This window comes from Rhineura floridana, chromosome 10 (genome assembly GCF_030035675.1).
Source record: "Rhineura floridana isolate rRhiFlo1 chromosome 10, rRhiFlo1.hap2, whole genome shotgun sequence".
In the NCBI taxonomy this organism is placed as follows: Eukaryota; Metazoa; Chordata; class Lepidosauria; order Squamata; family Rhineuridae; genus Rhineura; species Rhineura floridana.
This window is the reverse complement of record NC_084489.1, coordinates 33,257,299-33,285,223: the sequence shown is the minus strand read 5'-3', so window position 1 is coordinate 33,285,223 and position 27,925 is coordinate 33,257,299. Positions and strand designations below refer to the sequence as shown.

The following is a 27,925-nucleotide window of genomic DNA, read 5'->3' as shown; positions in this document are numbered from 1 at the left end:
GTCAGATCATCTTTTAAGTGGTTCTCACTGTTAAAAAAGGACTGTTTTTTATTTTCAGTAAATACACATTTATATGCACTGCATTCTTTCTTTTTTTGCAAACCAAGTCATAAAGGGAGAATCCACTTCATATAGGGATAATATACTACCTCAAATGAAATCAATTTAAAACCACAGAGCACAAAGAACCATCACTATCTGCTTTTGATGTGTGCTGCCTGCATCTCATCCAGGACATTTCTGATGGATTCTACACAAACTTCTCCTCTGTGATCTTTCAGGCAGGCCTGCCTCCACACTTCATCAAAACTTTCATCCGAAAGGCTCACGCCAATGTTGCGCAAAATGCGTGCAATCTATGAAAAAATATGCAATGTGATTGATATAATTAATCTCCAGCTGAAATAGATAGAAGGAGCAAACACATGTGTAGAACTTATAACTATCTTCAGATAAATTCTTTATTGCAGATTTGTGAGATTTCAGACAACGGACTAAATAGGCCACTAAAGATGGGGATATTAACTAAATCTGGAGTAAGCCAGCCTCCTCCAACCTGGTGCCCTCCAGATGTTTGCTGGATTACAACTCCCATCAGCCCCAGCTAGCATGGGCAATTGTCAGGGATGCTGGGAGCTGATGTTCATTTGGAAGGCACCAACTTGGGGAAGGCTGGAGTAAGCCCATCAGGTTTACAGTCAGACTTGACTGTGGGCCCTGCAGTTGCCAGTGTCACAGTCCTACTCTACTTCCTCCCTTTAATTTCTTCACTAAATTTCAAATTTGTCAGCTGGTAGATGGGTGTACATTGTGCATTTATTAAGAAAAAGAATTAGGCCCACAATTCTGGAAGGCAGGAGCAGGTATTATAAGGAATGTACAAAATTAGAACCAGGACAATGCAGAAACTTCACTTCTCATGAAAGTTGGCAAGGCTGAGATCTGTGAGCCCCTAGCTTAAGTAATGTGAGCAAATGACTCCAGGAAGAGAGAAAAGCCCAAGGACAGGTCAACAATTCTAAACATCCAGAGTCCAGTCCCTAGAACAGTTCCTTCTTCCATAACACATTAATCACATTTTCCATGTGGATAATACACTATCCTAACAGACGTGGGGACCACAAGAAAAGGGTGATGTGTATTTTCACCCCCTAACAGGAGTCTCTGGCTTAGGGCTCCAGCCTGCCCCAAACAGGAGTGCTGTAGCTCTGCTTGGGGCTTGTGTGTACGTAGGGAGGTTTGGGCAAGAAGGATAGGAAAGTTTACATCTTTTTTTCTTTCCCACCCTCCTAAAACCTCCCACTGAGTTACAGAGCCTCCTTTTTTAAAATTTCCACATGGGGAAAAAAGGTTTTTTAACCACATTTCATGCTTTTCCTTAACCCTAATTCCCTGTTAGGTGCTTACGCTAGTGAATTCTACACACACACACTCAGTTTCCTATTTTCCTCATTATGACCTCAAAATTTTGTGGCTCAAGTGCCCTAAACATTCTGTAGGTCCTGGAACCCACTGAGCATAAGTGCTCATCTGGTCTATACGTTTCGTTTTTAAAACTTATCTTTCAATTTACAAACTAATATACTTCTATGCACCTGGGGAATCCCTAAAGTTTGCAGAAACTGATGGCTTAGGAGGGGGGCAGTGCTGGAGGAATCATCTCAATTTGCTTCTCAACCAATAGGCATGGGATAACCTGACAGTGAAGATCATATGGGAAGCACACTCTGGCTTCTGCCATCAGCCAACAGACTAAGGGCTACTGGAAGTTTGCCCCTCCTGCCTCTCAGGAAAATGCATCACAGCAGGGGGACGACTATCCTAGTTCTATTCATCAGCCACAGCAGAAGCATATGCAGGGAGTTTATTCTCACCCCTTCCTCTTGCCAGAAAGAACACTTTGCTCCAACTGTCAGTTGCCCTGAAGGTGCTAAAGGAAGCACCTTCTGGTCTTTGCCATTAGTGAGGGAACCAAGGGTCACTGGCAGGCTGTATCCCTGCCTCCCACGAAAAACATACTGGCAAGGGGAAGACCAATCTGACCCCATCAATTAGCCAGAGAAGTATCAGTTGTTCTACTGCTTAATTTCATTTTCCTTCCCCATACATTTTTCCTTTTGTATTATGTCTCAGCAGCTTATGACTCTATGTGCAGGGACTGCCTTATCATTTAATCTGTCTATCACTTAGAAAAGGTTAGACACCTATTTGGATTTGGTACCGAATTTTCCATTAATTTGCTTAGTCTCTATCATTGTGGATCGGATTTTTATATACGATTTTTTGTAGCTATTTTTGAAAACAGATTTTTTTAAAAAAAATCTGCCTCTAAAATATTAAGTTAATTTTATTGACATTTCCTTTCTGTTATCTATATTTCCTTTCAAAATATCAATATCTCCTTTCAAAACAGCGATATTAATAGCAATACTTTTTGCAAGGAAAAAAACAGATTGGTAAAAGCAGTGGCTAACAGTCAAATTGATACTGGACTGTCAGGTCGAGAGAATACTTTCGAACTGGCACTAGCCAACAGATCCCATCCCTAATCACCACCCAAAGTTAGTATTAAAGAGAATGATGATGATTTCTCCCAGCGTTCAAGTGCATGCCAGATCATTTGCTTCGCTGACCCATTCCACAGATATGAATGAATGCTCAGGACACAAGCATCTAAATTAATGCACTCTACCTCTTCTTTTGATCTTATCTTGAAGAAGTCTTTCTCATACACTCCTTTATTACTATAGATAGAGGGGTATAACAGTGCATAAGTAGAGGCTTGATCGCCATAATTGGTGTTGTCACTGATGCGGCGAAATCGAGGGGCAGGAATGTCTGCACGAACACTTGGAACACCAAATAGTGGGTAATCTGTGGGAAAGCAGAAGGCAAAGAAAGAAAACAAGGAAAGTAATATGTTGGAAAAGTAGGTCACATAGAACTGGGTCACACCATATACCCAATACCAACATGTTCTTTTAAAACGCTGAGTTTCCGACCCAAAGTCTTCCTTTCAAAACTCCATACAATCATCTGTTCTCTTAACACATCTGAGTTTTATGCTACTATGTTAAGCCTCAACTGGGGGCACAAATACAGAAGATGTAGTGAAAAGAGACATTTCTCTTACTCTGGGCTCAATCCAGCCAAAATTAAACACTTTTTATTGATGTCTAGGGATAAAAGTGAAACTCTTGCTTAATTTTCCTATTAAAATCAAGACTTAAAAGCTCTTAACGTTGCCTGGATCCTGAGCTAAATTTGCAACCCAGCCACAATCAGACTTATATGAATACTATCTGTATTTCTGGAGATTTGTATAGGATGTGCGTAACCAAAGATGAACTAAGAATTCTTTAGGATGGCATTTGGCTTGATGCACTGAAAGGACACCTACAGAACTCTGACTCAAGAGTATCAAGATGCTGGTTTTGCATATCTGGTCCCTACAGAGAACATATACAGGATGTTTTAACCTCCTATCTACATAAGGCTTATGGAAAAGTCTGTGAGACTATTTGCAAGATATGCAAGTTGCTTAACAAATTGAACATGGGGATGTTGCAGGGGGTATATATCTTTTCATATAATGCTTTCCACACACCCAGTTGCAAACTACAATGCCCCAACTGGAAGCATAAACAACCACTGTCTGGAATACCTTTATGGAGAATATGCTTAATGACTAATTTGGCAGGGGCATCTGCCAACATTTTAAATAATGTGGCAAAGAAAATTACATCTCCTTGCACGTACATGCTGAGGGAATGCCTCCTACAACTGCATTATATTGAGAAGAGGTTGTGCGGTAGTCAGAAAATACACGATCTGTTTGTCTTGAAAGTGTTCTGGGTGTCTTTTCTGTGCTTCCCGGTTCCTTTAGTACTATGTCTTGCTTCTTCAGCACAGCCTCTTCATCCGCTTTGGCTTCTGCACCTTCTGGTGGAATGAGGTCAAAGGGACCTAGCCTTTTACCTGTAAAAAAGAAATGAAACCAAATGGAAAGTATTTTTTACTTCCACAGTGAGTGGCAAAATGCTAAGCCAGGTGTAACCATTCTGGTTCTTTCAGGTGCTGTTGGGCTACAACTCCAATCAGCCTCAGCCAGCGTGGCTAATGGTCAGGAATTATGGGAGTTGTAGTCCAGTAACATCTGGAGATTGGCTGTCTCTGCCTTAAGCAACATTTCAAGCCCAAAGCAATGTCTCAAGAAAAAAGGGCCACAACAAAAATAGATATATCTCCAACACAGAAATTGCTTCTGTGAGATCAGCAGCTTTAGGGAATTTCCACACCAGCTATTTGGAGTCGAATTGCCACTCTTTCTTCAATCACTTTTTACATGGCATCTTGTGGTTTGGCATGTGTGATGAAGCTCTCTTATCACAACTCTTTGCTTCTATTCTGGCCACACTTTTAGTGTTACCTTTCTAGCTAGCACCATTGTCGTTGTATATTTTTTAAAAAATTACATTTGCACAAAAAATGCCTTTCCACTTAAAAAAAAAAAAAAGCAATAGGGCTTCATTGTAATTGATCTGTTGTTACATGTGCAAAATAATTTTTTAAAAGATAAAAAAATACTGAGATTAAGTGAAGGAAACAAGCAATTAAAGGGTGGGCAGGTAGAGGAAGCCATTTCAGTAAATGATTAAGTAAGGGCCAATTTAAGTCATATTGTTTTTTTTTTTTTTACAATAATTTTTATTCAAATTTTCATAAAACATAGAAAACAAAATCATAAAACATTCAAAGACAAAAAACAAAACAAAACAAAAATAATTAAACAAAAAAATAAAATATTGACTTCCCATTTGTCACAGATCAAATCAGTTATAGGTCTACAATATATAACAATCCTGTCTCTTAAATCATATTATAAAATCACTTTCCTCCAGTAGTTATCTTAATTAATCATCAAATCTCATAAACATTACTTTATTCTTTCCACAAAAAGTCAAAGAGAGGTTTCAATTCTTTAAGAAATATATCTATCAATTTTTCTCCAAATAAACATGTCAATTAATCCATCTCGTTAATAATTATAATAATCTTATTGTCATAACCATAGTCCAAATAAACATTTCGATTAATCCATCTCATCAAAATCTGTTAGGTTCAATAATTTCAATAGCCATTATTCCATTATCCCTATTAGTTCCATCTTCCATCTTCAATAGTCCTGTTAAGTCCAGTAATTTCAGTGTCCAATCTTCCATTATCAGTATTCCATAATAATCTTGCTGTCGTAGCCATAGTCATATAATAAGAGTCTGATGGGAATTTCCTCTATCCCAAATATTTTCTTGCCATCCATTCTGAATAAGTTGCTGAAATACTGTTGTAAAGTCATATCTCTGTTCTTCTTTTTTACAAAATGCACTGGCTCATCTCTTGAGAGTTTTTCCATTGTCACATGGCTGCAGTTAATTCCATAGATTTTCTCTATATCAAACTCCATCACGTCATTCCAGTCCAGAAGATTATCCAAGCCATTGATAACTTTATCTCTAATATCTTCATTAATTTCTTCAGAGATAACGTTAAATTCCAAACAGTAGATTTTATTTCTAAAATCCATAAACTCCAGATCTTTTTCCAATTCCACATTTGTTCCAATCTCCAGGGCTTGTATCTTCCCTTTATTTTTTCTTTTCTCATCTCTGATCTCATTCTCCTCTCTCACAGGATCCCCTATTTCTTTAAGCTCCTGCGTCATTTTGCTCAGTTCAATTTTCAGCTCCTTACTACCCTGTCGCAGGGTTTGTTTCGTTATCTCAATCTCATCCATTATTTTCTGAAACATAGTTACTTCCAGATTCTCAGCCACTTTCTTGATTGCCATTTTTAAAACCACGAAAACAAAGCAAAACAAAAATAAAGAAGAACCACTTCTTATTTCAGCAACAATTGGGTTAATATTCCAGGCTTGATGACATCACAGTATAAACAGAGCAGCCTGCCTTATCTCTCTATGTTCAAGAATGCAAAACAAATTTAGTTCCCAGCATCAAAACAGCTAGTGGCGTCGTGAAGAAGCAGATTCGTCAAAATAAAATAGACCAAAAAGAGAATAGTCCCAGACAATATAATATTCCTCGGAATAGAAATCAGGAATAGAAATCCCTCTTCTGTTTATATCTTTAGAATGCACTTCCAGGACAGCTTTTTGCGACAGAAACAGAGATAAGCTGTTAATTTCGTGAATAACAGAGAAGAGTTATAGCTCACCCAGGAGTTGTCCAAAGCCGATCAATCTGACAAATCTCCTTTGGCTGCAACAATTTAAACCAAGTAAAAAAAATAATAGAAAGAAGGGTGCTTGCCTGTTAGTCCGTTCTCTCTTTAAAGAAAAGATAAACGTATCGCTTAAACAGATAGAGCTTGTTCGGAAGTCCGTCCGGCATTGTTGGCTGGACCTTATCTCATAAATTAATGAAATCCAGTCCTCCCAACAAAAACAGGCTTTTGAGGTTGATCTCTACGTTTCTCCCTGCCCGGGAGAAATTTCATCAGTCAAAAAAAAAATGTTCTGACTGATTTATATCTGAATAAGCTTCTTTTGAGGCGGGAGCCCGTCCCAAAAGCAGGCACAAGCGAAGTCACCCTTCCCGGAAGTCCAATTTAAGTCATATTGGAAGAAGCAGGAGCCACATTAAACTGCAGGTGGATACAACTGAAATTGTATCAAAAAGAGAAAATGGCTATTCAGCTTAACCACTGATTCCAAATCCTCAATATACATTAGGCAACACTTGCTGAATCAAATAACATGTTCAAATCAGGCCTACGGTTTAAATCCTAACTAACTCTTTGCCACATACCTTTTGTGATTATTTTTTCTTCATACTCTCGAACAGACATTTTGTCTTTCCAGTTAAGGAAGTTCACAAACTCCAGATAGTTTATAAAACCATCTTTATCCAAATCACAGTAATTAAATAAAGCATCCAGGAGCTCTTCATCCAAGTCCAGATTAAACTGAAAGCAGGCCTTTTTCAAGTCATCTCTGCTTATTTTCCGATCACCATCCTAGTTAAATAGCACAATGTGTTTAATAAAAATGTGGACAGCCTGTTCTAATTGAACTATGAACCTTGTACCCAAGCCCAGCCCTGTCAATAGGCACAATGGCAGATGCTGGGAGGCAGCAGAAGCAGCCCCCTGACCATTCCTCCTGAGCTATCCAGCCATTCCCCATTTGGAGGAAAGAGCTGTGTATGCCACATGGCCTGTCCTGAACCCCCTAACCTGGCCTACTGCCTCAGATGGTTGTGGAAGATGTTATCCTATCACTAGCGTTGAAGCAAGATTTAGCTATCATTCTGGTTGGCTTTTATAATGAAATAGGGAGGATGTACAATCTCTGCAACAGACAACAAAATATCTTGGGCCGGCCCTCTTTGTACCCCCATTTTTCTAGATGTTGCCAAACATTTTAAAAAGATTGTTATAAAGAGCTAATGCACTTTGTACAGACAGCAGTGCAGTAAAAAAACAGGTGACAAAGGGAAATGACTTGTTTCAGATGAGGCAATAACAGAGGAACCATTGCATATCAATTTAAAGATGCACAAAATTATTACTGATATTCAGTGTAGGCAAGGATTTGTATTTGTGGGTGGAATTCGTAACCACAAATCTCTAATCATAGTATCACACAGTGATATAAAACAAAAGCTGTGCCCTGTTCTTCATATAGAAGAACTTATGTATAGCTGCAATATTTGTATTATTCAAGTACAACACTGACAACCGAGAATAAATATTTCATACAGCTTTCACCTGACATCTTGGCACAATGCTAACCTTATCATAATGCCTGAATGCTTGCAATAATGTGTCAAAGTTGTGGTAATTAGCTTTCTTCAAATGCTGACGAATTGCAGTGAAGACGGCCCGCTCTCTGTCTTTACCACGGAGGAATTCACTAGGAAGTCTATAGTGAAGAAGGTCCCCAGCACCTGCACAAGAAAGAAAGTCAACCAAAGCTTGGCATGGCCATATTTTAGCTGTTGCGTAATACTTCTTCAATCCTCTTCTCAACCCCAACTGCACCACAGCCCTGTAGGCAACAGAGGCAGAGGATACGCCAGCTGCTAAGGATAGCTATGCTGTGGAGTTTCTGTTTGTTTATTCTAAACATTTATACACCACTTTCCCATCATTGGATGCCCAAGGAAACTTATGTAAAAACTGAACCAGTTATAACAGTACATTTACAGAGGTCTTGAGTTTTTTAAAAAATAATAATAGCAGATAGAAATAGCAGAAATAAAAACACAGCTTCAGCATGAAAAAAGAAAACATACAACTCGGCCTAAAACCTTAACAGATAAACCCTTTAAACACGTGGGAAAATAAAAACGTCCTTGCCTGGTGCAGAAAATACATCAGAATAGAGGCAAGGCAAGCCTCCCAGGAAGGCACAATCAGGGGGTGGGGGGTGGGGGGCCATTTGGCCTGGTCTCAAGCTCAAAGTGGGCCTAAAATTTAGATACTTGCAAATGTTCTGGCATTTCAGAAGTTTTGCAACTTGCTTTTATGTACATCAGACCACAACATGACACACCCTCTCAGCTTAGAGGTGCACATTTCAGCAATAAGAGATGAAATTCCGTAAAATAATTTTAAGTTATATAGATTTTATCATATTAAAGAGTTAAGGTTTTCATAAATATTATTAAAAATATATTGGTTCTGATGGCACAAAACTAGACAGTTATGAATGTGTTCTCTCAGATCAGCTGATTATATAAACAAACCACTCCCTCTTTTTTTGGTGCCTCGTTTTGTTTTCATGTATTGTCATTTTTTATTTTTATGAATGGCTAGAGGTCTCAAAAGCTGGACGTGGCCTGGGCCTCTCTGGACCTCTGAGAGAGCCAAGGTCATCACTGTCCAAAAGGCCTTCTCCCTGGTTGTGTCCTGATTAAACTCTGGAGGCAGGGACTGAGAGAAGAAACTCATGGTGAACTTAACTTGTGAGCAAGTCCAGGTGGAGGTAGGCACCCCTTCAAGGCTTTACAGGTAAGTACCTGCAACCAATGGCTTTGCTCTATGACTGGTAAGATCAGTTCCCGCTGTCTACTCCCAGTTGGCAATATTGCAGCTGTGTTATGGACCAACTGAATTTCCAAACAATTTTTCAAAGCAGCCTCATGTATAGAGCAGCCTCTATACAATGTACATACATTGTATGTATAGAGCAGCCTCTTTTCAAGGGAGCCTCATGTATAAAGCATTACCATAGATTAATCTGGAGGTTACAAGAGTGGATAACTGAGGCCAGGTTGTCCCTTTTATAATTTAAATTGGCTAGATGTATCAATCTAGCACAGGAGGGAAGCAGGGAGAGAGGCTGTAAGACGGGAGTGCGGAATAAAATGTTGTCAGATGTGGGAGGGAAAAAACAGGGAGGCCACATAAACTTGCCGTATTCTTCAGGACGAACAAGCACTCCAAATGTATGGTCTGGAGGAACATTGAGAGTATCTGCTATGCTACAAATGAAAAGAATCTGTTAGATAAATGTTTGATTTTTTCACCCAAGCATAATCTTTGCTTTAGACATGAAAGATATATCTGTCTGTCAGTTCACCTTTTGTACTGTAAGTAAAGGTTAAAGACAACTGATGAAGACATTTGGTAAGAGTTCACCTGAAATGTGTTCACTGGGGCTTTCCTACATGAATCAAAGCCACTACCACTGATAATCCTTTTTCTTTTACAACCTCTTTCCTTTTAGCACAAAGTAATAACTGTCAAAAATATTTGCACAGTAGGTGATAAATATATTTGATCTTGCTGCATATATTTCTTGAGAAAGCAAGAGGGACCCGACAGTCTAAATAAGCTATTTTCTTATTTAACAGATATAAATGTGTGTATGGAGTCTTTTTCATGTATCTGTCAGAAAAAGAAAAAAGGGGTTTTATAGCACACTAAACAAATATGGCAGCTTAAAAGAATCGGATGTAAAAAAAAAAAGCTAGAAATGCAATAGAAAGGTTTTCAGATTATGGCTTTGTTTGAGCTACTTGTCTGAATGAATGCTTTCATTTCTACAATCACTGGAAAAAAACAAACAATTAACATTTACGCCTGTCATGTTGTTTGGGGTTTTTTAAAACATCAGAATCTCCTTGGACTAGCTGAAAAAGATTGCGTTACCCAATTCAGCCCTAAATTAATCTGCACAAATCCCTTTCCTTATTTTCCTGATTCAAGTCCAAACTATATATTACCATGAGCCCATGGCTGGTGCCTCCCATGTCTCCTCCTGAATACCTTTGGTAACATTTAAAGAAGGTGCGTGGTATTGCACCATCACACTCTGTGTTCTCTGCTGACAAAATAATGGAGGGGAGAAAGGAAACACTGAGTACGATGATGTCCTATCATACATCTTATTTATGTAAGCAGGGATGGATAACCTCAGCTCTTGGACCCAAATGCAGCCTTCTAGGCTTCTCTGTCTGGCCCTCAGGACTCAATCCAGGCCACGCTCCTTCCCCAGTCACATTCCCTCTCCCCAGGCCACACCCCTTCATTGTCCTGCTTTGCACTCTCCTTGGCTGGAATGTGTCCTTTAAATTGGATCATTCTTCTGGCTTGCCTGGATGGAGGATAGAGAGAGTTGCGCAAGTATGTGTAGAAACTAGCCTACTGTACAAATGTAAAATTCACATTCGTTGCTCTGCCCACTTTTGCCTCTGGCCCTGCATACCACTGGCATGTGGGCCTGGGAAGGTTGCCCACAAGGAAATGAGGCCCTCGGGCTGAAAAAGATTCCCCACCTCTGGACTAAAGAATAAGATGTGAGGTGACAACATCTAGTCTGGGTCTCTGGCTTTCAGACTCAACTAGGACAAATATCATCTGGCTTGCTTTTTTTAAGCAATCATATGGCCAATGTTGAAACTTATTTCTCCAACTACAGATTCTGCAGCTATAGGGCAGCCTCTTAGTGGTTGCATTTGTAGGAAGAAAATAAAATTTTAAATCATCTCATGTTCTCCCTGCAGGATTTATTTACTCTATGAAATTGGGTATTTGGGGTCTTCAATGCTCCTATGTTCTACTTCGTTCCAGATTCTCCTACACTGGCAGAACACCATCGCTGCTCAGTTGACTCGCAGACACAGTAGCAGTGGTGGAATATATTCTTAGGGCAAGTTTTCACATTGTATTAATCACACAGAAACTGTAGAAGTAATCTGAAACAGCTAGATCAGTCACTTTGTGGCAAAGCTTCATAGAGTTCTGACAGCTATTATCTCAGCCTCTTAGTGCCTGAGGGAATATCTCAAAATGGCAGCCAAGGCATTATGAGGGTTTGTGGGTTATTACATGATAACAGATGCTAGTAATCTGGATTTGCCAAGTCATTCACAGCCCCCAGACGAGAAGACACAGGAAAGGAACCTTGATCACACACAAGCAACTAAATTCTCATGGAGGGTCCATTGTGAAGGCTGCCTCTTAATTCACTTACGGATCAAGGACTTTTCCAAGCTGGGGCTGAAATTTTTCCTTGAAATCATCACTGATCTTAGACACTATTTTTGCTGATTTCTTCCTAAACCAAAACAATAATTGCAAAATATCTAACTTACAACAGCATATTATTCATACAATATTATTTATCATCTCCATTTCTAAACCACCCATCATCATTTAAGATCCCAGAGTGGTTTACAACATACACATTAAAACCATAACATTCAATAAAACATTAAAACAATAATTAAAATCCAAATTATATCAATAGATGGACCTCACCAATTATGCCTGGCTTCATGAAATCAGTTTCTAGTCTAATCTAAGAAGATTAAAAGTCTTTCATAAAACTAAATTCTAAAAATGCAAGTAATAATGTGGTAATGTAGTATAAACTACTGCTAGGCCTTTTAAAGCCAAATAAAACATTTATTATTAAGATTAGTTAAAGTTCATTTTCAGATTCTTTGCCCATTGAGTCATACTACACTCAATGTGTACAAACAGAATTGATTTAAAGTAGTACTGACAGGATACTCCTAGAGGACAGCCCTAGTAGACTGAATTAACAATCCATCGCCACAGAGAACCTGAGAGCTCCATTAAGCACTGTTTTTAGTGAGCTGGAGAATAGCGTTCCATTCATGTTAGGTTACTCTGATCTGGGAACTTCTTACTGAAAAGCATGTGCTCATTTTCAATGCATTGAGCTTTATAATTCACTGCCAGCTAAACACGATGATTGTCCATTCATCATCACAAGACCTTATCCCTTTTCAAGTGTTATACAAATCCAGAAATACAACACACAAGTAGGGAGAGTGGAATTGAGTGTGCTAGTTCTGTCTCCTGTCACCCTCCATGCGCTCAAGGGCAACTGTTTGATGCAGGGATTTTGCTTCTACTTGTGCAGGCTCCCTGTCTGATACAGGACCCTGATTTTCATCTTGTGGAGGATGGCAGGGACAGTGACAGGGAAGCAGAGCTAGTGTGCTCATCCCTATTCACATGTTGCATTTCAGGATTTGTATAACACTTGAATAAGGGTATATACATGCAATGGAATATGCAGGGGGGAAATTAAAATATGGATAGCCTGCTCAGCATGGGGATTGTTATATGATGTGCAGCTCAACATTAGAGCCTTGACATGGCATCTTACTCACTGTGCCACCAAGAAGGCACTAAGGACATTCTAGACTGCAGGCAAAAGTCTCTGGGTAGAATCATTCTAGCTAGAGAGTCAGATGATCAAGAGGAATCAGTTATTATATTGAAATCACATCACTTTCCAACATATTCCGCTCTCAGAGAACACATCACATAAAAGGGATGACAACCGGATGGTACAAGAGAAGATATCAACTCTCATAGCGGCAATACCCTAACGATGTCTCATGCATTGTCATCTTGAAATATTATTGGAATGTATACCTATCACATTCAACATGATGACTTGTGTGTCTTATGGGGCAACATCATCACAGACATCTGATGTCTACTATTTGAGAGAAAATGTGTCATCAGAAAGCAGTAACTGGAAAACCCAAGCATCATCAGCCGGTATCACAACTCACATCTGTAGATCATGGAGCCAGCGTAAAGTTCTAGCTACATTTCGTCCATCATTGAAGTGTGGTGTTTCCTTTCCATAAAGATTTAATCTGCTGAATGTAGATGGGTTATATTTTCTATTCATTGGCTCCCCTGTGGGGGGAAAAGCGGGTCTTCATTTATTATGTACAATTATGCATTAACAAAAGCAAGTATCAATACTATGACTTCTAGCTTCTGGGCATTATGAGACATATCTAGGATCATCTCAAAGTGATAGGGGAAGAGGGTGAATTGTTGCCAGGTACCAATATATGATCTTTATCGAACAGCCTATAATGGTAATATAACAGAATTCTAATTCCACTACACAGTTTTAAAGGAAAATGTCATTTTTTTGTTATATTGTGTAGCAGAATGAATACAGGTATGCAAAATGGCAATAATTTATAGTCCTTTTTATATCTTCAACTTTTACTTAATATCACTTCTCCTTTTCACTCACCAACATGATAATCATTGTGCGTTACAACATATAATTCATGTCCTTGTTCTGCATCCCTTTGGACTTCATCAAACGTCTTTGGTGGGTTTATAACCTCTCCACCAGGACCCTCTGAAAGTCAACCAATACATGTAATGAAATTACAATACATTACAATACATGCAATGAAATAATAAAACAACATTTTAAAACTCTTTACAAATGCAGACTAAATGTATTCACAGATCATTCACATATTTAATTCCAGAAACTGTTACAAGCAGGACTTGGAGGCCACATGGATGCGTAAGAGTCATTCATATATTGATATATAGATCCTATCATAAGATAGTAGGATTCAATGGTAATGTGCCATATGCCTTATTACAAACACAGGATGAGATCCAATGTAGTGCAAGTGGACATCTGCTCATACCATGGAACCTCTCCTTCCCCTCCACCTTGTGTACCTGTGCACCCCTCACATGGATTGGGGGACCCTCCAGAGTAGAATTTATTTGGGGGGAAGGGCTGGAAGGGGGAGAAGAGAAACAGAAAGTCCTGTTGCACAAGCTGATTTCCATTGCTCAACTGAGTGGACATCATTGGATGTTGCCCATAGTACTTGAAAAATTATAAAACATTATGTTTTTTAAATGTATAAAATAAACTCCTATGCACTTGTTATGGAATCCCCAATGCAATTAACAATGTGTTTTAGTACTATTTTTTCTACCTCTGAGGGTTGTTACTCCAAATCGAGTGTTAGTCACATCCAGGCCTTTGGGTAATCTTAATGACTGATCATGGGATCTCCCAAGAGGTATTTCACGAGTGCTTAAGTAAATAGATTCTTTCTTCTCTTTAAGTTTCTGCTGAAAGCAGGTTTTCGGAGGTGGATTTGCCAGGGATGCTACCTGTAGAAATTTCACACCACATGAATTGATCAGTTTGGCACTTCTGAATGATCTCTTACTACATTATTTAATTAATGTTATGGGATATTAAGACTTATTAATTTAATTTAAAAACAAATCTTATGCTTAATGCCACCTTTCTGGAACCTAACATTACAAAGTTGCTTATACATTCTCATCACTTAACTGTTATTTCTAAAAGTGCATCATTCCGAATGTACATCTGACATACGTTGGTATGTACAATTCAACCACTGAGGGACTTTAATAACCAAAATGTAATTGGCATGCTAACTATAGCTGTAATGTTTGTTTTTTTAAATTCGGCAACAAATAAAATTATACAAAAGAAAAATACATACCCAATAACCCACACAAACACAATTTCTTATAATAAAGTAAACAAAATTTGTTGATGCACATTGTCTTTAAATTTGTTGTTCCAGTACATCAAGAAGATAGTCCATCGCTCCCTAAACCAATTTGCCTATCCATGTTGCTCTTTCTTATAGTAAGGCCACATTCACACCACACATTTATTCCACTTTAAACAGCCATGGCTTCCCCCATAGAATCTAGGGAAGTATAATTTATGAAGGGTGCTGAGAGCTGTTCAGAGACTGCTTTTCCCCTCACAGAGCTACAGTTCTTAGAGTTCTCTGGGAAGAGGGACTGATTGTTAAACTACTTGGGGAACTGTAGCTCTGTAAGGAGAATAGAAGTCTCCTAACAACTCTCAGGACCCTTCATAAATGACACTTCCCAGGATTCTTTTGGGGAAGCCATGCCTGTTTAAAGTGAAATAATAGTGGAATAAATATATGGTGTGAATGTGGCCTAAGTCAACTTAGTGTAACAATGTTCCAGACCCTCTCATCCCTCTCAAAGATGGGAAGCAATGTTTTCTGTTTTCACGATTTTGCAATGTTTATTTGGGCAGCAGTCAAAAGCTATAATGTTTCTAGTGAAAGTAATCTTATTAACATTTTTATTCATCACAGTCGAGTGATGAAAATAATCTACAAGCCCACCCACATCCCACCCTTTTAAGAAAATGGTCTGGGGAAAGTATAAGTCCCTGAATTCACCAAAATGTCATTTCCCGACGCAGAGGATACAATCTAACCGATTTACATCCAGCCTTTCAGATTTTTTTTTCTTTCCTAACAGGTTGTTAAGAAGAAAGAATCCTTCCCATCCATTGATGGCAGATGCTCTAAGCAGGATCCGTGTGGAAGCCATGAACAAGTGATGAGTGATAAGCGAGGGAGTGGGTGGAGAGGAAAGAGATGACCCAGCCCAGCTTATTTTTCATCCTGCTTCTTTGCTTATTTTCTTTCCTTGCTGCTTTTCATGGTGCCTAAAGGGAGCAACCCTTCCATAGGCAAATACAGCAGACAAGGTCTACAGAAATCTATTCTTGCCACTATTTCAAATAGCTTAGATCAGAGTCACCAGCATGGCACCCACAGGCACCAATGTGCTTGCCAGTACCTCCTATGGCTCCCCTGAAAGGTCTCAGTAAATATCCCCTCAATAATGCACAATTCACAAGAGAGCGTTTGCTCTCCCTACTCACTTCCTGTTTGTATGGGCTCCGCCTCTCCTACAGGGAAGCCATTATGTCCTACCCCATGACAGCCATTTTCTGTCATGCCACACCCCCACAGCAGGCATTTTGTGATATGTCTTTGCCTCCATGGAAGTCATTTTGTGATATGCCATGCTCCCACAGCAGCCATTTTGTGATTGGCGTCCATAGCTCTTCCTCAAAATTCCAGATGTGTCCATTAGTTCAAAAAGATTACAAGCTGGGACCTGGATCACTAGACATATATTGTATAACTATAAACGGTAATGGGGGAGGCAAATCCCTGTTTCTGTCAATCAAATGCCAATCAGGATTGTGTTTCACCTCCATAAAAATGGACACACACACAAAAGATTTAAAATTATTACAGAGTGTGACTTGATGGATTTTATCCCATGTGTCAAATGTGATACAATATCAGGATCATTTGCTCGGCCATAAAATATTCTTTCCCCACCAGTAGGAGGATTGCTGGTGTCTCGAAACTTTTTTACAACAAGTGGAGTAATTGGCTGTAAGACAAAATGAAAACAGTGTTAGAATACATATTCTTGCAGATATCATCTTCATCATACATAGCTGTGTTGGTCCATAAGGAAAATCAAATCCCATATCTCCAGAAAGGTAAGTAACACCTTCATTCAGATCAACAAAAAGTCACAAATTCATGAGCAAGTTTTCAAGTACTCCAAAACTCTTCCTTGGGCTGAATGTTGAGCAAACCTGAGAAGGTAACTGGGAAATTACTGGCATGAAGTTGTTGCCTCAGAGTCTGCAATGTATTACAGTCTTAAGATGTGATACAGGTATGCCTCACTGGGTGCCAGACAGATATTAGATTGCACATAGGTTACTGGGACAGAAAAAGGAACTGAAGAAAAATGGCTCCCCCCTCCATATTTTTTAAAATTATACAGCCACGAGAATGGCTGTATAATATAGTCAGCATGGATTTTTCGCATTCCGCAATGTTAAATCAAAAATACACCCCCATGCCATTCTGATGCTTCCCATAAGCTCATTTCAAAACAAAGCCTTACAAAACGTATACTCCTGAACTCAGAAATGCTTCCTTAAAAACCCTCTAGATTGTCATGGAAATACACAAAACAGTCAGAGAGAATCGAGAGTTCAGTGTAAAAACAGGAAAAACCCAGACCTCTTTTGGACTTTTTTCTATAAGAGTTCTCATAATCTGTTGAAATTAATTAAAAATCAGCCATGTTCACAGAGAAGCTGTAATCCTATTACTGACCTTGCCCCATACTATGGCCTTCATCTTCTGCAGTTTAAAAGTTTTTTTAAAGAAATGCCTGGCTGATTTTTAATTAATTTAAATTTTTTGCATTGAACTGAATGATAGTGTCGGGCATGCTCAGTAAGAACCAACTGTCAGTGTTCTAAAAGCCAGACTCACAGCTGCTTGCCTTGACTAATCAGGGGGCCACACCCACACCAGACTTTGATTTCACATGAGATAGACCTGGCTTCCTGCAAAGAATCCTGGGAAGTGTAGTTTGTGAAGGGTGCTGAGGGGAGACTCCTATTCCTCTGACAGAGCTCCAGCGGCCAGAGTGGTTGAACAACAGCAACTCTGATTGAAGCTCTGTGAGGGGAACAGGGCATCTCGTAGCAACTCTCAGCACCCTTCACTAACTACACTTCCCAGGATTCTTTGGGAGTAGCCATGACTGTCCAAAGTGAAATAAAGGCCTGGTGTGGATGTGGCCAGGGACAGCTTTGGTTTCAATTTGGGTGGGAGGCTGCATGTGCCTGCTGTAGAATAAAAAGGTGGGGGAAACCCTGAAAAAGAATGATACTGTTCACAGTGTTTTCCTTTTGGAAAGGAAAGGGTCTTCCCTTCTGCCCAGTGCCCACACACCCAATCTCCTCGCCTCCCCTCCTCTTCCTGCCCTCCTCCTCCCCCTCCCTCTCCCAGGTCTGTTTCACCTATCCTAAGCATGATTGCACAGGAATAAATCCCACTGAACTCAAAAAGCATGCAAATTATCAAACCTGTCCTCCCCTCCTCCTCCCTTCTATCCCCTCCCTCTTGCCCCTTCCCTCCCCTCCCCCTTCCTTCCTCCCTCCATCCTCCTCACCCATCTCATTCCCCTCCTATATGGTGAACATATGGTGAGTGGTGGCAACACCTGCAATCAGCCCAAATAACAGAAATAAGACATATGTTATGCTGATCTTGTTTTAACAGGGAGGAAGCAACAATATTAAAACAGTTGATATCGTTCAGATAGTCACTTTAAATATGTTTGCAATTTTAGTGGAGTTTCCTATAGTAAATCACTGTCTTTTGCTACTGTTTCTGTGAATATGTGAAGTACAGTAACCCTCTGCAACACTAAAAAAAAGCTCCAAAACAATTGTGGAATAATAGCACTGACTGCTCTGCAGAATAGTTTCCAATAGACATGAGGAGTGTCTCAGTTTGCACAAGATAAAACAGTGGGAGGTGAAATATAGTCTAGCAAAATTCTAGGTGTGCTCTATGTTTTTAATTGACCATGCCCACCTTTCCTTAAGTGGAGTAGTTTAAACATAGCAGGCTGAAAACATGCATCTTGGGTAGGCCAAGTTTGTTTTTTCCAACAGCTACAGTCATTGCTGAAGTAGTAACATATTGTAATCAGTCTGATTTTACATCAAACTGCAGTTTCAGATTCAACTGTTAATGCACCCAAAATAGAAATAGAACATAACCTCCAATTTGAAACACAAAAGGCTGTCTTCACCGTCATATGACACTGACCAAACAAAGGCTTTGAAATTAATAAAAATAAATTTGACACAGATTTCTAGGATGAATAATGAGGGAAATAAAATTTTCTAGGTTAGATTCTCTGTAGAAACAATAGTAACACAGAAAAGAAGCAAAGTAAGAACACCAACAAACATACAAAAATGTAATTCTCCATCTTTGGAGATGGCAGATATTGCCACCACTCACCATATGCTCAGAGGCACATGTTACCAAATTCATTGAAGCTACACAGGAAGTGGATTGGACTGTGAAAGACCAACCCAAATGGTGTTTGCATTTTGACAAATTTGTAGGGCAGTCCAATATCTCAGAGAGGAGGTCAGGTCTCCTGCTCCCCTGATGCATTCACTATAGCTGCCCAATTTCCCTGCTTTTTAAAGTTTGATAGAAATATCTGTTGGCTATAGGTACGTTCTTAAACAGTAAGTGTTTTTGCCTGTTAGTGAATATAAAATCTAGTTACAGGTTCAACAAGCTTTTTAGAAACAAACATAATGGTCTTTATATTAGCAAAATCAGAGTCAATAGAAACCAGTTTGCAGTCAACAGAAACCAGTCACTAGCATTTGTATGGGAGCAATCCATCTGCTGGGCAGCCGGCGGAGTAGGGGCCAGTGGAAAGCTCTGTAGGGGCCAGTGGAAAGCTCTGTAGGATCCTCCTCCCATTCGGGAGCCGCTGCTCTGGCTTAATGCCAGCTCCATCGGGACAGATGGACAGATAAAAGAAATAGAGCACTTACCCGATAAGTTTCAGTGAGACAACCACCAACTGTTTCTCCAACTGATATCAGCTTTCCAGCCTGCAAACACAAACCAACATAGTAAGAGGCCATACGAAAGAAAAGGCTCACATCACAGATAGGTGTCTGTCTATGTACATGAGTGATTTTTATTTTGCATTTGCACATATCTTTTAAGGTCCATGGCAAAAGTTTTTTTAAGCTATAACATAATCAGAATGTTCACCATTCCTCCTTCTATCCAGATCTCCCTATCATTTCTTTAACTTCAACTCTTCAATCCAATAAACACAGAACGTCCTAGAGAAGCTGTGAAGCTCAGATGCAGAATCCATCACAGCTTGGACTTGGCAAATTAAGTGCATCTGAAATGCACAGAATGCTTTTTCTTCTTTGCTATACCCTCACACAGTAGCAGCACAAGAAAAAAAATTTCAGGGGGCAGAGACAGAAGGGGCAAATTATATTCCTAGACGGGCAAAATATACTAGGGAGGGGAGCTCCTTTTTTGGTGGTGTGCCTGCCCCCTTTGGTGCAGCCCCCGCTCACACATTTAGAATTAGTGATTTAGAGCAAAAAGAGCAGGCAATGAAGCCACCACAGCCCACTACAGCTTGACTGCCATTTCCCCTTCCTTTCATTTCAGTGCCAACTACCATCAACTATCCTGTGGGAAGGGTCCCAGGAAAGGAAGGGAGGGAGGCAAAGAAGACACCAAGAGCCTGCTCTTGTTCCAACTGGACTGTCCTTCTCACCCCCCAAAGGACCAGCTGTCACCAGCTGTCCTGTGAGAAGGATCCTGGTGACATCATATGTTGCTTTGTTTACTGAGTTTTTTTTTAAAGTGCATGGAAGTTACTTGTAAGCCACCTTGAAACGATTTGCATCCTGAAAGGCAGGATAGAGACAATTTGAATAGTAGTCATTAAGTTCATCATCACCATTATTTTTTTCAATTTCTTCTTCTTCTTCCTTTGAGGTTAGGGTCTGATATTTCCTCTACTATATGTGTGCACTCCAGAACAAATGAAGCTGCCTTACACCAGGTCAGATTATTGGTCCGTCTTGCCGATACTATCTACTCTGTGTTGGATCCTTACCTCAGAGTAAGCTCCACTGAATTCAATAGGACTTCCTTCCGAATCAGGCTTGCACAGTTCAGCTGCAACCTTAACCCCACTTCCCTGGGAATAAATCCCATTGAATTCGATAGGACTTACTTCTGAGCACGCATATTTAGGATTACACATGACTAAGCCTTCTGACCAGCAGTAGTTCGCCAAGGTTTCACAGAGTGCTACCCAAACGAGCCGTCCTTGTCCATGCCGGCGTCTGGAGTTGTTTGAGGAATCGGAGGAAAGGCAGTGGAAGGGACGAGCGACTGTCAATGAGGCATCTTTATAAAGCGTAGTGGGTGTGGGGAAGAGGGAGAGATGGCAAGTTTTGTGTGCGCTAAGAAAACTCACTGTCGGGAGCTCGGGAAATCGGTCGACAAACTTTCCCGGATAAGCTTGCCTGACGATCCCCTTGGCTGGGATCCCTCCCACCATCCTGGCGGGAGGGACCCGCTGGCGAAGGAAGGTAGCGGAGAGGTCAGCCGCTTCAGGAAAGTGGATGTTTTCGCGGGTAGCCTAGCAACGGGGAAGGAATGGCCACTCAAGGTTTCCCCCCCTCCAGGCCGAGATCGGGAAAAGCAGCCTCCTCGCCGCCCTTATAAATAGAGCGGCTCACTTGTCGGCTCGCTCGATAACTCCGAGGGGTTAAAGTAGAAAGAGATGCTGGCCGCGGAACTTACCTTAAATCAGGGATGGGGAACCTGTGACCCTCCAGATGGTGTTGGACTACAACTTCCCCCAGCTCTGACCATTGGCCATGCGGGCTAGGGCTGATGGGAACTGGAGTCCAACAACACCAGGAAGGCCACAGACGACCCATCCCTGCCTTAAGTACAGCATACACCCGGAGCATAGGTGACTTGCGGCGGGAGAAGGGGGCGGGGAGAAGGAGTGAGGAGGGGGCAGAAACAGTGAAAAGGGGGCAGGAAGAAAAAGGGAATAGCCCTGTTTACTTCAGGGTTTATTCTTAGTTTTTTCCCCTACTGCACAAGCAGGCAGCATACTGCTTCTCCCCAAACTAGTCAAGTAATTAGTCCAATAATAAACTATTAATATAAAGTTATGAAGATTTTAAAGGAACCAATTATTTGTCTTCATTTTAGATTTTTTATCTTTTCTCATTGATGCTTATTATATCTCATATGCCCGACTGCACAAGAACTTATTTCATACTGCACACATTTTTGACACTGCACCCAGTGTGTCTAACTGCACATTGGAATAAACCCTGATCTCCTTTGGACTCCAGCTCTGCCCACCTCTGGCTTTGTCCTCACTCACCACTGGCAAGTGGCCCTTGACAGATTAATCTGGAGGGAATGTGGATCTCAACTGCCCTTCAAAACCAATTAACTGACTCATTGCGTGGATAGCATCATTATGTACTTCAATCATTAGATGGCATTAGTCTTAGTTGTATCTGGGCAGAGCCAGGTGTTTCTTGCTGTTCCTGTTCTTCTTGGAGAGAGACAATAAAGTGCTGCCTAGCTTCCTGTCCTCCAAGCCTTTCATGGTAGTAATCGCTTGTCCCATTGATCTGAGGCTAATGTATGAAGCACTTCCTCTAGATCAGTGTTCTTCAACTTTGAGCTCCCAGATGTTGATGGGCGACAGCTCCCATCATCCCTGACCATTGATCATGCTGTCTGGGATGATGGGAGTTGTAGTCCCAACAACATCTAGGGACCCAGGGTTGAAGAACAGTGCTCTAGATTTAACCCAGTGCATTCCCATCATTCTGTTATCAGTTGAGCCACAGAGTAGCAGAGGTGGAGGACATATTTTTTACACAACTCAACAGTATATCTATATGCAATCCCTTCCTTTTCCCCATGGGAGTAAAACTATGTCATTTATGGGAGAGTGCTGGTGAGGTGGCGACTATATGTTCTAGATCTAAATCAGATCAGGAAACCTGTAATCCTCTACATGTTGTTGGACTACAATTCCTTCCATCTCTGACCATTGGATATGCTGGCTGGGGCCAATTGGAAATGGAGCACCAAAACACCTGGAGTGCCACAGATTCCCCATCCCTGCTGTAAGTTGTGGTTGCAGTCTCCAGCTCAGAAGTCAGGAATCAAACCTGGAATTTCTAAATGTAAATGTACTGCCTTCAAGTCGATTCCGACTTATGGAGGCCCTATGAATAGGGTTTTCATGAGGTTGAGAGGCAGTGACTGGCCCAAGGTCACCCAGTGAGCTTCATGGCTATGTGGAGATTCGAACCCTGGTCTCCCAGGTCATAGTCCAACACCTTAACCACTACACCACACTGGCTCTCACCTGGAATTTCTAGATCAAGACTATCATTTCAGCTTTTATTTTTCCCACTAGAGGGCCTCCTGTCCTGCAGACCTGCCATGATGAAGTTCAAGTGGAAAGAAATGCTGAAATAAACAGAAATAAATCAGTGTGTTGAAGGGGAGGTTCTGGTTGGGACTATGGATATGAACTGGACAAGACAATTAAAGTATAAGGCACTCCTGGTTTAATTTTTAGAATGGAATTTAACAGATACCAACTTGATCATAGTTGGCATAACCCCAAATAATTCATGTTCTATTCAGTTCTGCATGGCTCTTACTCTATTTTGCTACATTGTCCTAATAGCATAAAAATAAATAAAACAATAAAACAATAAGATTATTAAGATAGTGCTACAAATCTTTGCGATCATTCTGTGATATTTTCAGTCTTGTTACCATTTACAAAATTCCTTCCCAACAACTTCAGGACCTGCCTTTTCCTCTCTGTGCCTGTCACTAAGTGCCAAATTACATGTGGTAGCTACTGGCCCATGTTCTGAAATTCAGGTTTGCTCAGGTCATGTGCAAAACAATAGGTGGGGTATAGTTTGAAATGCAAAAGGGATGCTAACCCTTTCCATAGCCCATATTACAGCCCCCAGGAGTCCATTCCTCTACATAATTTTCCTCCAACAGGCTCTGACATTGGGTATGAGTATAACTGGGAGAAACGCTACACGGGTGGGGAAGTGGTGGCTATGGGAAAGCTACAGAATCTCATCTCTTCAGAGCAGCCTTTCTGTGCTTTGAATTATGCAACCCTGTTGATTTTCCTGAACCTCTACATAGTACACCAGTTTTGATTCCATCAGTCATGGTATCCTTCAGGGCCACAAGTCTGGGCTGGGGAGGGTGTGACGCCCTTCCCTGGCTGTCCCTGTCAGGTTCCTACCTGCTCGTGGTTACTGCCTGTCACTAGGCACCACCAGGGACTCCACCAGTCCGGACTGTCCTTTTTTATGGTTTCTCACCCCGCTCTAGCACAGATCTCAACAGATCCCCCTGCTAGGCAGCACCACCAGTCACGTCCTATAACCAGTAGTCCCAGAGACTCTGCCTGAGTCTCTCTATCTGGTTACCTCTGTGACTGAGTGCTAAAGCTGTCCCAATCCCTTTGATTTACTCAGACTGCTTATAATTCTGGTTTGCTCTGAATACTTGTGGTGTTATATTCTTCCCTTCACCCGCTGCCACCATTTGCTACAGTTCAGCCTTGGTATTTACCTTACCCTCCCTTCTGGTCTGTGAAACCCCAGCCAAGGATCAGGCCTTTGGTAAACCAAATTAAGTATTTATTGAATAACAAAGATAACAAAGATAACAAGATTACTTCATAAGGCACATAAGCATATGGTTTTATCTAATACTAATCCGAACTCCACCCCCCTCCTTCTCCACGCTCTCCTGACAAACCACTCTCTCAAACCCACCAAAACAACCCACTCACTTTCATCAGCCCCCAGATTCCACTGTCATTCTTCCTTTTATACTGTCAGCCATTTTAAACATTCAGCCAATCATCCAGCATTCTACTGCCCATTCACTCCCCCTTCCTCTTTCATTCTACTTACCATGTATCTCCTATACAAACAGCACTTACCCTATTTACACTAATACAGGAACATCACTGAGGGATGCACAGTGCTCCTTTGCTCTACTCCTGTCTGGCTAGTAGGCTCCCAGAAATGGTGCTGGGGGATATTAGCTCCTCACCATGGCATCTACTTTGAAGCACTGCAAATAATAGCTGTTGTCCCCCATGCTATTTAGCCTCCACATGAAATGTGGGGCAGGGGTGAAACAGTTTGGAGATGTGGAATGAAGGGTCATCAGCATGCCAACAGCATTCAGAAGTCTCCATCTGATTCAGATGGTGCAGGTGAAGTGCTAAACAGGGACCTGGAGTCTGTAATGGGCAGGATGAAGGCTAATAAACTCATGTTTACTCCAGCAAGATGGAGGTGCTGTTGACGGTTCGTTTAACTGATCAAGGTGGTGGGGATGTATCCTTGAGGATCCCGTTTACAGTTTGGAGACACTATTTGATCTGTGTTTTTCACTTAATAATCCTCTGAAGGTGTATGTTGCTTGTGGCAACTTCAATCAACTTAGGTTAGTATGTCAGCTATGGCCTCTTCTGGAAAGAGCTGTCCATGTCCTGACCACATTTATCCATGCCCAGCCTCCAAGTTAAATTGTGGTGATGTCTTATGTTGGGCTGGCTTTTAAAACTATTCAGAAACTTCAGCTAGTTCAGACTACAGCAGCCAGATTGTTAACTAGGCCTTGTTGATTTGAACATATTTTATTAGTACCAAAAGATCTTAACTGGCTTTGTTTTGGGGCATAATTTCAAAATACTGATTTTGATCCACAGAGGGCTTGCAACCAAGGTGTCTGAAAGACTGCCTTCTCTCATATGAACCTGTCCTATTGGGAAGGACCCTAGCTCAATGGTAAAGCATTTGATTTGCATGCAGAAGGTCTCAGGTTCAATTCCCAGCATCTCCAATTAAAGTTAGGAATGTATCCTGGCTGAGACCCTAGAGAGCCACTGCCAGTCAGTGTCAACAATACTTAGCTGGATGGAATAGTCTGACTCATTTGTTCCTGTGTTCCCTTCCTTACAATCTAAAGCCCTGCTCCATGTTCTGCCTTCAGAAATCAGACAGATCATGACCAGAGAAAGGGCTTTTTATGTGGAGGTGCCTTGTTTGTGGCACACCTTCCCCAAAACACTCCCTGGGGAGCACCAACTCTGTTATCCTTTGACACTGGCTAGACTTAAACCTGTTTTTCACCTGAGTATTTTATAGTTTATGTTGGTACTATTTTAGTTGGCTTGGGGGCGAGGTATTTATCTTTTGAAATGACTTGTTTCCTATTTTGTGATGCTGTGAGCTGCCTTGGATAGTGGAAACAATAAAATAGGAAACAGTACATTAAAAAAAGGCACACCCATTATTTAACTCTCCTGTTGGAACAGTCCCTGCCTCTGTTGTCCTCACACTGGATCCCCGCCATGCTTTGCCTGAACTGCCAGCTTTTTCTTTTAAGGCTGTCTAACTGCCTGTCTCTCTCCCTCAACTATATTTCCACCCTCACTTTTGTGGTCCCTTCCATTCCAAATGAGCTCATTTAATATGCTACTCACCTGTTCCTTCTGCAGTCTCTATTTATTTATTTATTTATTTATTTATTTATTTATTAAACTTGTATACCATCCCATAGCCGAAGCTCTCTGGGTGGTTTACAATAACTAAAAACAAATACAATTTAAAATACATCTTTTAAAAAACAATTTAAAACACAATTTAAAAATTTAAAACAATATAGAACACATGCTAAAATGCCTGGGAGAAAAGTCTTGACCTGGCGCCGAAAAGATAACAGTGTTGGCACCAGGCACACCTCCTCAGGGAGACCATTCCATAATTTGGGGGCCACCACTGTGAAGGCCCTTTCCCTTGTTGCCATTCTCCAAGCTTCCTTTGGAATAGGCACCCGGAGGAGGGCCTTTGATCTTGAACGTAGTATACGGGTGGGTTCGTATTGGGAGAGGCGTTCCATCAGGTATTTTGGTCCCAAGCCATGTAAGGCTTTAAAGGTCAATACCAGCACCTTGAATCGAGCTCGGAAACATAAAGGCAGCCAGTGCAAGCGGGCCAGAATTGGTTTTATATATACGGACCGTCTGGTCCCTGTTACCAATCTGGCTGCTGCATTTTGCACAAGCTGCAGTTTCCGAACCGTCTTCAAAGGCAGCCCCACGTAGAGTGCATTGCAGTAATCTAATTTAGAGGTTACCAGAGCATGGACAACTGAAGCCAGGTTATCCCTGTCCAGATAGGGATGTAGTTGGGCCACCAACCGAAGTTGGTAGAAGGCACTCCGTGTCACTGAGGCTACCTGAGCCTCAAGTGGCAGAGATGGTTCTGGAGAACCCCCAAGCTACGAACCTGCTCCTTCAGGAGGAGTGCAACCCCATCCAGGACAGGTTGGACATCCACCATCCGGTCTGAAGAACCACCCACTAGCAGCATCTCAGTCTTGTCTGGATTGAGCCTCAGTTTATTAGCCCTCATCCAGTCCATTGTCGCAGCCAGGCACCGGTTCAGCACATTGACAGCCTCACCTGAAGAAGATGAAAAGGAGAAATAGAGCTGCGTGTCATCAGCATACTGATGGCAACGCACTCCAAAGCTCCGGATGACCGCACCCAACGGTTTCATGTAGATGTTGAACAGCATGGGGGACAGAACTGACCCCTGTGGAACCCCATACTGAAGAATCCAGGGTGCCGAACTATCCTCACAGAACATAAGAAGAGCCTGCTGGATCAGGCCAGTGGCCCATCTAGTCCAGCATCCTGTTCTCACAGTGGCCAACCCGATGCCCATGGGAAGCCTGCAAGCAGGACCTGAGTGCATGAGCACTCTTCCCTCCTGCAATTTCCAGCAACTGGTATTCAGAAGCATACTGCCTCTGACTATGGAGGCAGAGCATAGCCATCGTGGCTAGTAGCTAATGATAGCCTTATCCTCATGAATTTGTCTAATCCCCTTTTGAAGCCATCCATGTTGGTGGCCACCACTCATGTCTGATCTCTCTTCTTTGCCAGCTGACTATTCCTTATCCATCCCATACTTACCACTCTGTGATGAACCATGCACCATGTCTTGTCCTCTGCACATGAACCATGATTGTCCTGGGTTCTGTGTAGAGCGTATTTTTTAATTATTGAAGAATACTTATATCCTGCTTTATAGCTCTGAGATGCTGACAAAGAGGCTTAGAAAAGATTTTCACAATAAAAATTGCATTCAGGTCTGGAATTCGAAAAAGGAATAAATTGTATCCCTACCAATAGTGCTGCTAGCCATGGTGGCTATTTATTACCAGTTTCAGAGGCAGTATGAAAACCAGTTGCT

The 27,925-nt window shown here is 41.2% G+C and overlaps 1 protein-coding gene across 4 annotated transcripts; it reads right to left on the bottom strand.

Moving 5' to 3' along the window:
- EFHB (EF-hand domain family member B) lies at positions 1–27,744 on the bottom strand. Of its 4 annotated transcripts, none has more exons than XM_061586144.1 (13): positions 27,646–27,744; positions 19,571–19,630; positions 16,420–16,563; positions 14,280–14,460; positions 13,565–13,675; positions 13,083–13,212; positions 11,501–11,584; positions 9,439–9,506; positions 7,813–7,967; positions 6,828–7,035; positions 3,760–3,978; positions 2,693–2,874; positions 1–356 (listed from the first exon to the last, which is right to left on the bottom strand). In XM_061586144.1, exons 1-13 carry the CDS (start codon positions 27,661–27,663, stop codon positions 195–197), a joined length of 1,722 nt encoding a protein of 573 aa, XP_061442128.1. In that variant the 5' UTR covers positions 27,664–27,744; the 3' UTR covers positions 1–194. The 4 variants fall into 4 exon arrangements, with proteins under 4 accessions (XP_061442128.1, XP_061442125.1, XP_061442127.1 ...); XM_061586141.1 differs by lacking the exon at positions 27,646–27,744 and adding an exon at positions 20,791–21,234; XM_061586143.1 differs by lacking the exon at positions 27,646–27,744 and adding an exon at positions 21,037–21,234.
- Positions 27,745–27,925: the final 181 nt, after the last annotated feature.